Genomic DNA, 13,651 nt, shown 5'->3' with positions numbered 1-13,651 from the left:
TGCTGTGGCTCACTCAAGTGGTAAAGCACTAGCCTTGAGCACAAACAGGCTCAGGGATAGAATCCAGGCCCTGAGTTCAAGCCCTACAACTGACAAAACAAAAGAAAACATAACAGAAGGAAGGAAGGAAGGAAGGAAGGAAGGAAGGAAGGAAGGAAGGAAAGAAGGAAGGAAGGAAGGAAAGGTGAAAGGAAGATTTGCTCCCTCAATAATTGTGCAGACCAGAAGGAAGCCAGGGACACTTTTCCAGCAAGATGGGGGGGGGGGGGGAGGAAGGAGAATCAAAGGTCTGACTCTGGCTACAGAACCACAAATCCAGGCAGGACTTGTCCAGGATAAGTGCAACCCAGATCTTTGGAGCCCTGAGCAGAATGAGGAGGAAAGGAACTCACCTTGGATTCTTGTTGTTGAGGCTGAGCGCAATTTCATTGACAGCATGGGGATGGGACATGACCAAATTGAAGCCATACTGTAAGCAAAGAGATAGGAGAGGCCCTTGTTGGTAAGAAAGGGAGAGCCTAGCCAATCTCCTTGGCCACAAACTTACTGGCAAACCTGTCTTTTAAAAGCAGTGCCCTGGTAGCTGTCCTAATTCAACAGATGAGGCAGAAGTAGAGCACCTGTAGCTAGTGCTGCCTCTTACCTGATAGTTCATGATGGCTCTGAGACAAAGGATACAGACGTGAACATCATCCTTTTGGCTCACTAGGCGGGAGTTCTTCAGGGCCCTGCGGCCAGGAAGAGTGCTGTATCTGGAGGAGAGGGCCAGTCAGTCAGGTGGGTGTTGAGGCTGCTGAAGGATGCAAAAGCACTCCTCATCACCCAGACAGCAGGCTGCCCCTTGGCAGCGGCAGATATGGGGAAGGAGGAGTGTGTGCCAACAACCCTGAGAGCGCAGGAGGCAGGGCAGTCAGCCTGTGCTCACCTCTCTGGAAGAGGCCTTTGTTCACACCTTCCTAGGATCCAAACTTTATCATCAGCGTTTAAATCATGCTAACTCCAGAGACCTTTTGAAATACACAGACCTGATATCTTTGTAGTCCTGTAGACCTATAGTCTGTATTTCCAGAAAGACATTTATCCAAACTGCACTTTTCATGGAGTAGGAAAATCTTGGCTCTCATCCCGTTATTATGACTCCAAAAGGCAGGGCACACCCCCACAGGTGTAAGGGAAGCCAAGGGGCTACACCTGGCTTTGTACCACCCCTTTGCAGCCTCAATGATGAGTTTGTGAAGAGAAATTTTAAAAAGAGTATGGATCTGCTCCTTCAAGACAAGAATGATGAGCACTCTGAGGGACAAAACCCAAAGGAGAGAAATAGGGCCATAAGAGAAACAAGCCAGAGCCTCCTGTGGAGGATGGGTGAGGGAGGCTCTGAGAAGCCATCTAGTCTACTAGCAGATGGCTCTTAAAACACCATAGACAAATGAAGGCACAGCAGCTTTGGAGAAAAAAGGCCAGAGGAAGAAGAACAGGGAAGGAGAGGAACAGGCAGGTAGGTTCTAGCTGGTCTCTGAGAACTGGATGGGCAGAGTGGGAGTTAGAGGTAACAGCTGGAACTGGATCAGCCAGTAAAGCCTGAGCCCTGCCTGAGAGTTTGGGGGAGAAATGGCTGAGAGTGAGGAGTGGAGGAGGGGGAGAGCTGGAGCCCCAGGTGAGGCAGCACAGCAAAGGACGATGTACTTACCCAGGACAGACCGCTGGGCAGTCAGGGAGACAGAGAAAACAGACCAGAGACAGACGGGCAGGCAGAGGGCAAGAGAGCTGAGCCTAGAAGCAAGAGTGGAGGGAGGAGCATGAGCACTCACCGCAGTTACTGAGACCTGGACTGGGGCTGGGGTGGGAGGCAGGCGGGCAGAGCGAGCACACACATACCGGAGCACAGACTGGCGCGCAGAGCGAGCGAGGCTGTTGGTGAAGGGGGCCGACAGGATGCTGGGCGGCTGCAGGTCCTCGATTGACCTGCTCCAGGACCGGAGTTTGTCAAATGCACCATCATCACCACTCTCCAGACCCTCAAAGTCAAACCTGGAGCATGAAAGGACACACATGCGCACACACAGGCACATACACAAGAGACATTTTATGCTAAGCCCTTGACAGGCCCACATCCCATTTTCCAGGCCTCTAGGGCAACAAGAAGCAAGGGCAGCAAGAGAAGAAAGCAGAATTGGGCAGCAAAGACTCCATTCTGGTTAGGCGCCATCACTATAGGACAAGAGCAGAGAGGCTGAGGCAGCTTCAGGAGGGGGATCTAAGAACAGGGAATGCTTAGAATCTGGCTTCTCTGTTCCAAACTAGCCAGGAATTCCAGGAGTGGCCTCCCCATGGACCAAGGATTATGGCGGCTAGCTGGCTCCCTGCACTCCAAGCATCTCACTGAAGGGACATCTCCAAGAAGCTGTGGTTCCATATGGAGAATATAAATATAGCCTAAGGAGGAAGTGGTGGGGACTGGCCCAACTGCAGGTTGCTCATTGGTCAGTGGCAGTGACTAAAGGGCCTCTCAGTGTCCTGGGAGACGCCTAGTTTGTTCTGGATTGGGTAGATGGAAGGAAGAGGATGGTGTTCCAGAACACCCAAGCCCTTTATATTTAGGAACTGCACCACTGTCCCATGCCAGCACTGGCTTTAAGGGGTTAATGAAACTAGGGCTGTGTGGCAGGCTAGCGTGCTAGGCAGGCACTCTACCACCTGAGCTACACCTCGAGCCTCAGCACGGAGTTTTTTAAAGGCTAAATTTTCTATAACTGGCTATTTGAGACTTCTATATTTTTTTTGGGGGGGTCCAGTTGTGGGGCCTAAACTCTGGGCCTGGGCGCTGTCCCTCAGCTCTTCAGCTCAAGGTTAGTGCTCTACCACTTGAGCCACAGCACCACTTCTGGCTTTTTTCTTTTTGCTTATGTGGTGGTGAGGAATCGAACCCAGGGCCTCATGCATGCAAGGCAAGCGCTCTACCACTGAGCCACCTTCCCAGCCCTTGGAGACTTCCATATTTTTCTAATATAGAAGTTCCTTGGCTTCAGCTTCTGGGGGGAAGAAATTGCAGGCTGAGATTGTGACTAGGGACAGAAAACCCGCAGGAGTTGGGGTGGCTTCTCTGTCACTTGTTTCTGAGGTCCTGTCTCCTTTGTGAGTGAGTGTGTCCAGGGAAAAGAGAACGGCCAAGGCCAGAAACCCACAGGGCTGTCTCTTACACTGCCATCAAGGCACACCCACTAAGAACAGACTGACTCACCCTTCCTGTCCACTACTCCGAAGGACACTAAGGACTAGAGAGAATCTCCCACAGGCTCTTCTCCCCACAGGGCATCCTGCTCTGCAAACATATTCCAAGTCAAGGCATGGACGGGGGCTTTCTGGGACAGTAAACAATATCCACAAATGCTGAATATGCCAAAGGAGGCAGAGACAGGTGTTGATACCTGGTGATCAGGAAGTGGTTAGGGGGGCTCTCTAGTAGATATCAAAGGAAACGCCCTGACAGGGAGACAGCTTGCTGGTAGCTTTTTTCTCTCTTTCTCTCCATCAGTCATGGTACTCCTGAGCACTTATACCTCCCTTCACTTAAACTCTACATGGCCTCACCCTTTTCTCTCAAACTTTCCCAAAACACACTCTCCTATCCCAGAGTTTTTTTTGCCAGTCCTGGGGCTTGAACTCTGGGCCCAGACGCTGTCCCTGAGCTCCTTTTGCTCAAGACTAGCATTCTACCACTTGAGCCACAGAGCCATTTCTGGCTTTTTCTGGTGGTTTATTGGAGGTAAGTGTCTTACGGACTTTGTTGCCTGGGCTGGCTTTGAACAGCAATCCTCAGATCTCAGCCTCCTGAGTAGCTGGGATTACAGGCATGAGCCACAAGCTCCCAGTGAGTCTTTCCTTTTAAAACATTCAGCGACACTTCCTTGGACACTAAAGCACCAAGGGTCTAGAGAGAGTATTCTTGGTTTAGAGCAGCTGGGATTTGTTTACTTTTCAAGTATGATAGGTTTATTTGGAAAAATGATCTATATCTTTTTACTATAAAAGTTCTGAATTTAGCCAGATGCCGGTGGCTCATGCCTGTAATTTTAGCTACTCAGGAGGCTGAGAACTGAGGATTATGGTTTTTTCAAAGCCAGCCCAGGCAGGAAAGTCTGTGAGACTTTTATCTCCAATTAACTACCAGAAAACAGGAAGTGGTAGAGTGCTGGCCTTGAGCTAAAGAGCTCAGGGATAGACCCCAGGCTCTGAGTTCAAGCCCCACAACAGACAAAAAAAAAAGTTCTGAATTTTAAAAAGTCATTTCAGCACATGCTTTTCATTTCTTTCTATTCAAAGAGTAGGGACTGGAAGAGTGGCTCAAGTGGTATAACACCTAGTTAACAAGCTCAAGGTACTAGGTTCAAATTCCAGTACCACTCCCCACCCCCCAAAAAAAGAATTATTTAAAGAGATAGGAAGGCCAGGTGCTGGTGGCTCACGCCTGTAATCCTAGCTACTTAGGAGGCTGAGATCTGAGGATCATGGTTCAAAGCCAGCCCAGGCAGGAAAGTCCATGAGACTCTTTTTCTTTTTTTTGCAGGGGGGGGGTGGAGAGCTGAACTCTGGGCCTGGGCGCTGTCCCTCAGCTCTTCAGCTCAAGGTGAGCACTCTACCACTTGAGCCATAGTGCCACTTCAGGCTTTTTTCTTTTTGCTTATGTGGTGCCGAGGAATCCAATCCAGGGCCTCAGACATGCAAGGCAAGCACTCTACTACTGAGCCAACTTCCCAGCCCCTCCATGAGACTCTTATCTCCTATTAACTACCAGAAAACTAAAGTTGCTGTGGCTCAAGGTGGTAGAGAACTAGTCTTGAGCAAAAGAGCTCAGGGACAGCTTCCAGGCCCCAAATTCAAGCCTCTCAACCAACACATACACAGACAAAAAAAAGGGATAGGAAGATCAAAAAGTATGCTTTCTGAAGGGATAGGAATTAGGTATAGGCCACTCTCTGGTTTAGTAGAGGATGATCTGAGTAAGGTGATAGGAAGGTCAAATCTGGGAGAGACAATATTAGGTACCTCACAGGAAATGAGACCTGCTAGATAAAGGAGAACAGACTTAGGGACAGGGACAATAGAAAACAAAAGTCTAGGCAAAGGCCAAGGCCCAAGACTAGGGTTTTTCAGGACTAAAGGCTTTCAGTACTGGGGAACTACACAAAAGACTACATATAATCTAATGTGCAATCAGGTACACTGCTCTCCCTACAGCTGATTTGTTTAGGATGTAAGTATGCATATATCTGCCACTTCATTTACTATCACTGGCCTCTTCTTTCCAGATAATCAGGTAATTTGTGGTAGGGCATGCTACCCTGAGTAGGAATACAATTAACAGTAAAGCAGATACTACAGTGTAGACCTAGAATGTTCCAAATAATACTAGTGCTCTACGCACATTTCCATTTAATCTTTACAACCCTTTCTTTGAAGAAGATAAACATGCTTGGGTGAGACCATACAGAGTACAAGACACAATTGAGAATCAATGCCAGCTTCACTTGACTCAAAAGATGCCTTATTCTTTGCATGACTCTGTGCTGTCTTTCCTGTGCTAACTCATTCTGGCTGCCTCAAAGCTAAAAAGACTGCCTAAAAAAGGTTCCCATATATACTTCATCTGTCTGTCCAGGTCAAGGGTCATGCCCTTGCTCCTAGATTCTTCAACAATAGTCTGAAATAAGCATCTGATCTGGGGAACCAGAACAGCTTCAGAAAGATTCAATTCTAGAGATGATGGAGCTCACCAGGGAATCCCAGACATTTCCTTGGATTGTTTGCAGACTGGCATTTGATCATTTGATTATAATCTTCCTATACTACAAAACACACTTCACTGATCTTCATACGTGCCTTGGCTTGCCTGTTCCCTTCCACGCCATAACCTTGGCTACTTCCTCCTGTCCGGGATGCCCATTCCCACCTGTTAGAATTCCATCCTTCTTCCTCTAAGTAGAATGGGACTCCGTAATCCCCAGGGGTCCCCAACCTTAGCCCAGGGGCAGTACTCACATGACAGAACACTGAGCAAAGGACAGATAATCCACCAGCACATCCAAGCCTTTGTTTTCATCATTAAGAAACTCCCGAACCCACCTGCAGATAAGAGGAAACACAATGGCAGTGGGATCTGCTCAAGTGGGTTAAGAGGGGCCTCTGAACCCTTTTTGGATCACTCTGCAGCCTGGCTGGGAAAATCCTCAAAACCAAAACCTACAATATCCCTTCATGGTCATGTCTTATGAGCTAGGGATGTAGAAAAGCACAATACCACTTGCTTTCGTGTGAACATGCTTCAAGTCAAGCACACTTCTAAGCACTTTTTCTTTATGGGCCATGGCTCTGGTGCAATCATTTTCTGTATCCCTTAGAGATAGTACAGGCTTAGCAAAATGTTATTGCTCAATGTTCGTTCAAAGAATTGGGGAGGTATTTTTAAGGAAGTTAAAATATGTAACTAAATACAGGTGTGGGGCAGTAGGGGGAAGGGAGAATAAAAGTAATAGAGGGGGTAACTATGATCCAAAGGACAGCATATATATTATTTTTAAAAATACCACAATTAGTTGGGTGCTGGTGGATCAGACCTGTAATCCTAGCTACTCAGGAGGCTGAGATCTGAGGATTGTTCTTTTGAAGCCAGCCAGGGCAGAAAAGTTTTTGAAACTCTTATTTCCAAATAACCACTCAGAAAAAGACAGAAGTGGCACTGTAGCTCAAGTGATAGAGCACTAGTCTTAAACAAAAGAAGCTCAAAACAGTACCCAAGGCCCTGAGTTCAAGCCTCAGGACCGGCAAATAAACAAAACACAATGTAAGCCTTCACTCTCTCTGTATAATTAATACACACAAAAAAATAATTTTTTAAAGAAGTTAAGGAGTGGGCTGGGAAGGTGGCTCAGTGGTAGAGCGCATGCCTTGCATGCCAGAGGCCCTGGGTTCGATTCCTCAGCACCACATAAGCAAAAAGAAAAAAGCCGGAAGTGGCACTGTGGCTCAAGTGGTAGAGTGCTAGCCTTGAGCTGAAGAGCTGAGGGACAGCGCCCAGGCCCAGAGTTCAGGCCCCAGGACCGGACCCAAAAAAAAAAAAAAGTTAAGGAGTATTTACCTCTGTGTTCTGAGCAATGCTTTGACAGAGAGAGCAAGTTCCCAGGTTGACTCAAGTCTCAGTCAAGATACTGGCAGAGGGGCAAAGAGAGCTCTGAAACGGGGTTACTGAGTGAAAGGGCTCTCCACAGATTTCAAGGAAAGCAGTTTAAGGAAGCAGTGAGCAAAGTGGGACATGAGTTACATATGTAGTCACAGTGAGTCTGGTGAGCAGAAAAGGCTGGGGATGACCAGGAACTCAAAGAACTCCAGAATACCATGACCATTTGGGTTCAGATGACGATGGGAGGCAGGTATACAGAAAACAGGAAATGTGAAGGATAATGTCCTAGGGCATTTTTGCCTACTGCCTTCACTCCTTTTAGGACAAAAAGCAGAGCAAATTCCAGAAGGAATGTTATATTACAAGCTCATTCCACAAAGACATAAACCCTCAGGATAAAAAAAAAATCCTTACTCTCCTGAGTTCTCTATTCTGTATAAGCCAGCTATACCCAAACTGCTCTACAAAGCCACTTTTCAAACACAACTGAAGCACCAGCACCATGTTGGCTAGACACACCCCAAGCAGGAGAGAGGCTGGGGCTGGAACACCAGGCCAGGCTGAGATTTGGCAGCAGCCTCTGGCTGAAAGCTGACTGACACCGGAGCTGCCTGAAGTTAGCTTCCTCTCTGGAGGCCTACAGGCCTCCCGTTTCCTGTCTGTCTGCTCTCCAGCTCCCCACCCCCTTCTCATTTCCTGTCTGAGTCTACACTGCTATTTTCGGGATCTTGACACTTTGAGGAAAGGGCAAAGGTCACTTAGGCAAGGCAGAGAAACCAATACAAACCAGGGAGGGAGGAGGAGTTGCAGGGGCTCTGGAATCCTTACTTCCTAGCAGGCCTCACTCCATACTTTGCTTTTGTAAGTGGTTCTGCAGACCCCTATGAGCAAGGAAGGAGTACCTACTCTTCTTCACCTTGACCTGATCTCCTCCTTCCAGCTTACCACACACACACACACACACACACACACACACACACACACACACACCCTAGCTATCCCAATAACTACCGCACACACACACACACTAGCTATCCCAATAACTACCCAGGAGCGCGCACGCGCACGCACACACACACACACACACACACACACACACACACACACATCCTAGCTATCCCAATAACTACCCAGGAAAGTCTTAAGTCAGATGGCATAGAGTACTAAGTATTCCCTGGGAATTAAGGACAAGTCTAGACCTCTGTGTGTCAACTGCCAAGGGGCCCTGATGCCTGGGACCCATGTTAGTCTGGGCCTAAATCTAAGACAAAAGCCAGGGAGGCAGCAACTCTGTAGAGTGAGAAGGGAGAAAAGACTGTTACACACTGCCGTGGTCCTCTGTCTACCAAGACCCCCATCATCACTCCAACTACAGGAGGACTTAAGGAAGACAGCAGGACCTGAGAGGGAGCCCTGTGGAGTAGCAAGGGTACGCAGGACTGCAGTGGGTGTCACTCTTGCCCTCACTCTTGAGGCAAACTGAGGAGCCAAGTTTCTTTCTGTGAAAGATTCACCGAGTGTGGAACCTTGGCCACACCTTTCCCATTGGCTTGGCTTTCCATTACTGGTCAGATGAGTGTAGAAGCCACGTCCTGGCCACCACAGCATACCTTCTGAGGCCAGGAACTGTCCCTTTCCTGCCCTCTCCTGCACTGTTTCCTTTGTGACTGCAGCAGCTGACTACACCAAGATGACTTTCCCTGTAAAGAGTCCCAAGCAGGCTCCGCGTGCAGGCAGGCAAGCAGGCCACTACTGTGACAAGAGAGGAAAGGCTAATTGTGTCATTTGGCTTTTCCCATTCTACTCTCAGGAAGCTTAGGGACCTGGGACTGGCATCTACCCAGTAACCGCACCCTTCCCTCTGGCTCCACTTCTCATTCACTGAGGCACTTACCAAGTCAGGTACTTCTCAGTGAATGAGAAGTCAGAACTCCTGACAGCAGACCTTCAGTCCTACACATCAGGTGTCCCTGGGCTTTCTGTATGTCTTCACACAGTCTCCTCTTTCCTCCTCTTACTCTCTGCATCTCCCTTTGTCCGCCAATCTGTTTCTCTCTCTCTCTCTCTCTCTCTCTCTCACCCTATATATTTTTGCTGGTTAGTTTCACAGAACCAAGGCATTGCCTTCTTTCCTTGGACCTAACTGGCCTTCCGCCTCCTCAGTAACACCTGGCTCCCCACTCAGACTGGAAAGAAGACTCATAGATCCAGGGAGCTCTGTCAATCACTTGGTAGCATCAAGATCTGTACATACAGGAAACGTTCAACTCCTGCCTTACATATTTTCTGGTGTTCCAGGAAGCTTCTGTTTAGGACCTAAAATTGTTTCCTCTTAAGAAAGTAAGTGTTGGTAGCTCATGACTAATCCTAGCTATTCGGGAGGTTGAGATCTGAAGATCATGATTCAAAGTCAGACTTGGCAGGAAAATTTGTGAAACTCTCATCTCCAATTAATCACCAAAAAGCGAGAAGTACAGCTGTGTGGCTCAACTGGTAGAATGTCAGCATTGACCAAAGGAAGCCAAGTGAGAACAACTGGCCCAGGGAGGAGCAGCACAAAAAAAAAAATTTTTTTTAAGTAGCCAGGTGCCAGTGGCTCACACTTATAATCAATCCTAGCTACTCAGGAGGCTGAGATAATTGCAGTTGGAAGCCAGCCCAGGCAAGAAAAAGTCCATGAGACACTTACTTCCAATTAACCAATAGAAAACTGGAAGTGGTGCTGTGGCACTAGCTCTGAGGAAAAAAAAAAAAGTAAATAAAGTGGACACCAAAAAGCCCAAGTGGTCATCACATAGGAAGTAGCTCTCAGTAACCTCCCACCCTCAGCCTTCTCTGGGCCCCGCTTGGCTCAGTACCAGGCCACAAACAGACTCTAGTCTCAGCTGCTGTGGGAATGTCTTCTACCCAAAGCCACAGGATGAGGCCCTCAGGAGAGGCCCCAAACTTGCCAGAAGGATCCAGTCAGCAGCTGGCAGAACTAGACGGTGGCGGGGGGGGGGGGGGGTGTGAGAGCCAGGAAAGGCACAGTCTAAAGCCCTGGGGAGCCAGGATCCATTCCAGGGGAAACTCTATGACAGGAAGGCTAAATAGCAAATCATCCTCAAAGGACACCAGGTCCTATGTAGCAGCAACACCTGGACCAAATGGAGAGTCTGGGATGGCCAGATTTAACTCACCCAATGTGATTGGTGCGAAGAGAGATCTCTAGCTCCCGCAGAACTTTGGTTGACTCCTGTACTCTCCTCCTGAACTTCTGTGAACATAGAATCATCTGTCACTGATAGAGACCCCCTCCAACTTTCTCTTTTAGAGATAGTCTTGCTACTATGTAGCCCAGGCTCGCACCGAACTTGAAATTCTCCTGCCTCATCCTCCCAAGATCTAAAATTACAAGCATGTACCACCATGCCTGGCTATCCAACTTTACAGTATAAACCAAGGGTTCAGAAAAAGAATGGAAGGGTAAAGAGACCTCCAGCCTGGAAAGCCACTCCAAATCCCTGGCCTCAGAACCCACAAATCCAACTCTTATTTGCTCAAAAGCAGATGTCCCAAGTCAAAGGGTTTGTGCCCAGATACCACAGGACCAATATAGGCAGCAACAGGAGGACTAGCTGTCTCATACTTCACCTTCCGAGTTACACTGGGGTCCAAGAAGCTCTGGAGTTTCTGGATATAAGTGTGGGGAGGATTCTTCACCTGGAACCGTTCCTATAAAGGAAACATGTATACATGTACAAATGTACACACAGAAACACAGAGCCTAAGGAAGACACCAAGGAAAGACTGTTCAATGTAAGGGGGCTTGGCCTCCCAGCTGTCACGTGGCCCTTAGTATCACTCAAATCCTAGGTTTCTATAACTTATCCCCAGGCATTTCTCATCTTTTGTAATCTTCTTCTCCAATGAGTGATCTCTGGGCCTAAAATGTTTTTCTATGTCAATTAAGTATGCTGGTTACTAAAATGCAGGGATTACAGCACTATGACCAGTACCAAAAACAAAGATAGGACTGGAGAATGCTGTTCTCTGGTTTTAGGAAGACCAAGGGAATGAGATCCTGGCCTTGCAGAACCCAGCTTTTATAACTCCAAACCCTGTAAATGGAACTAAACTGGCTAAGAGTGTTAACACAGCTCAGGGCTACAGTCAAGCCTCAAGTCCCAACAATGCAAGGCAAAATCCTGCTGCTTTAAGCCAGGTCACCTCCCAATCCCCTTCTCATGGGGCACAGGGGAAAATACCCTCTCTATTTTGGCTCAACTCCTTCATCTGGCCCAAGAAGAAATGTGGAAAACTCCACTGACAAAAAAATCTAAAAATCTTGAGGATGACAGAGAAGCCCCAAGAATGGGGCTACAAAACAACACAATGTTAGGAAACAGGACCTGGAAACAAATTAAAGGAAAAAACAAAGTTTGAGAATGCTTATGTGACCTCGAAAAGACTGTGATATTATTGAAGAGTCTCAGTACCAAAGAGCTACTGCTTGTCAAACCCCAAGCAGGTGCCGACCAACTCTTTTTAATGTAGAGCCCAAGGGGATGGGTCTCCATGAGGAAAAAGAAGCTTGGATTAGGGCCTCTGAATCAGATGGTAAAGGGCACAGTTGGTACAGACCTGGCACCAGCTTGCCTAAGCCCAATCTGGCTCTATCCACTTACCAGCAATAGGCAGGTTCATGAACTATGTGACTCTTCAAATGCAAGTTCCTTCCTCAGAGGATTTTTATGAGGACTGAATTAGTATGTGTAGAGTCCTTGATACATAACCAGCATTCAATAAATGCTAGCTGTTATTTTATTAAGAGCTTGAAAAGAAATAGATCTTTTTTCATGACAAGGGCTATGGAAAAAGTGCTAGGTAGGGCTGGGAAGATGGCTCAGTAGTAGCGTGCTTGCCTCTCATACATGAGGCCCTCGCTTCAATTCCTCAGCACCACATAAGCAGAAAAAGCTGGAAGTGGCGCTGTGACTCAAGTGGTACAGTGCTATCCTTGAGCTGAAGAGCTGAGGGACAGCACCCAGGCAGAGTTCAGACCCTACAACTGACAAAAAAAAAAAAAAAAAAGAGTGCTAGGTAAACACTAGCACTGGGCAGGGTCTATCCATACCTACAAAGAAATATGAAAGAGGAAGCTAAAGCCTGGAAGATAGACCCATCTAAATTCAAAAGTTCATGACCCACTCATGACCCTGAAATATAGGCAGGTAAAGAACCAGGTATTAAAAGATCTTGGCTCTAGCCAGGTGCTGGTCACTCACACCCGTAATCCTAGCTACTCAGGAGGCTGAGATCTGGGGATCACAGCTTGAAGCAAGCCGGGACAGGTGGGACAAGTCTGTAAGACTCATTACTAATTAACCACCAAAAAGCCAAAAGTAGAGTTGTGGCTCAAGTGGAAGAGTGCTAGCCTTAAGCAAACAAACAAACAAAAGCTCAGGGACAGTACCAACAACAGCAGGAATAAGAACAAAAACAAACAAAAACAAAAAACCCCTTGGTTCTAAGCGAAGTAATACTCTCTCTTCTCATCTAGCTCTAGACACTATAAGGAAAGCCAGATTTCTTTACTCTTCCAAAATTTGGGAAGAGGAGACTAGACGACAGGTTTTTCATTCCTAGAAGTCTTCAGATAATGAGAAGCACCATGCTATTTGCCTGGAGTAAAGTGAGAGATAAAGGCCAGGTCCTTGAGTCCCAGTCCTATGGAAAGGCAGAAGCAGGCTCTGCTGGGAAAACTACCTGCCTCTTCCATAGGCAGCCTCACACAAAGCACTTCAGCACCCACTGCCCACTGGAAACTACCAAAATAGCACTTTTTGGACCTTGGTCTAATAGTTCTGTCTCTGTCATGAGTCCCCTTAACTAGGCTGGGGTTCCTGCCAGGGCTACAGTTGATGCCTTTGACTTTCCTGCCTTGTATAGTCCAACACTATTCCCCACCTCCCTGCTTTCCCCAAGCACATACCTGATCACAGATCAGATCCCACTTCTTCTCATTGTCATACTGCCGCAGGAGCCGGGCCTTGTCAGGAGGCAGGTTCATAGAGCTCTGAAGAATAGAAATGAACAGACTGAACCCCTGCCTATATGCATGCGCATGCAACACACACACACACACACACACTCTCTCTCTCTCTCTTTCTTTCTCTCTCACTCTCTCTCTCTCTCTGAAGGACAGAAAGGCTAAAATTACCTGTCTTTCCTTCCTAGGCTATCAGACTTCACCTTGACTCTGCTGCTGCTCACACAGCCTAAAAAGGTGATGCCACTCTCCTGCCTTCCTATTGTATTAGTTGGATTTGGTTGAACAATGTCTTCTAAAACCACAGGTCATAAAATAGACGGTAATGAAGAAAAATTAAACTTTTTAAAATGGAAATGAGGGCTGGAAAGGTAGCTCAGTGGTAGAGCGCTTGCCTTGCATGCATGAGGCCCTGGGTTCCATTCCTCAGCACCACATAAGCA

At 47.4% G+C, this 13,651-nt stretch overlaps 1 protein-coding gene across 1 annotated transcript in view; it reads right to left on the bottom strand.

Annotated features, from left to right (window-relative positions):
* Window positions 1-13,651, bottom strand: part of Fmnl3 (formin-like 3) — a 55,957-nt gene that overhangs the window by 12,080 nt on the left and 30,226 nt on the right. The window contains exons 2-8 of the mRNA XM_013018696.1: window positions 13,152-13,235; window positions 10,811-10,891; window positions 10,357-10,433; window positions 6,040-6,123; window positions 1,879-2,031; window positions 644-752; window positions 393-469 (exon numbers count right to left, since the gene is read on the bottom strand). Of these exons, the coding sequence (XP_012874150.1) occupies window positions 393-469; window positions 644-752; window positions 1,879-2,031; window positions 6,040-6,123; window positions 10,357-10,433; window positions 10,811-10,891; window positions 13,152-13,235 (665 nt within the window). The remainder of the gene's footprint in view (window positions 1-392; window positions 470-643; window positions 753-1,878; window positions 2,032-6,039; window positions 6,124-10,356; window positions 10,434-10,810; window positions 10,892-13,151; window positions 13,236-13,651) is intronic.

Source organism: Dipodomys ordii, unplaced genomic scaffold, assembly GCF_000151885.1.
Source record: "Dipodomys ordii isolate 6190 unplaced genomic scaffold, Dord_2.0 Scaffold42, whole genome shotgun sequence".
NCBI classification, from domain to species: domain Eukaryota; kingdom Metazoa; phylum Chordata; class Mammalia; order Rodentia; family Heteromyidae; genus Dipodomys; species Dipodomys ordii.
This window is presented reverse-complemented; position numbering and strand designations above follow the sequence as displayed.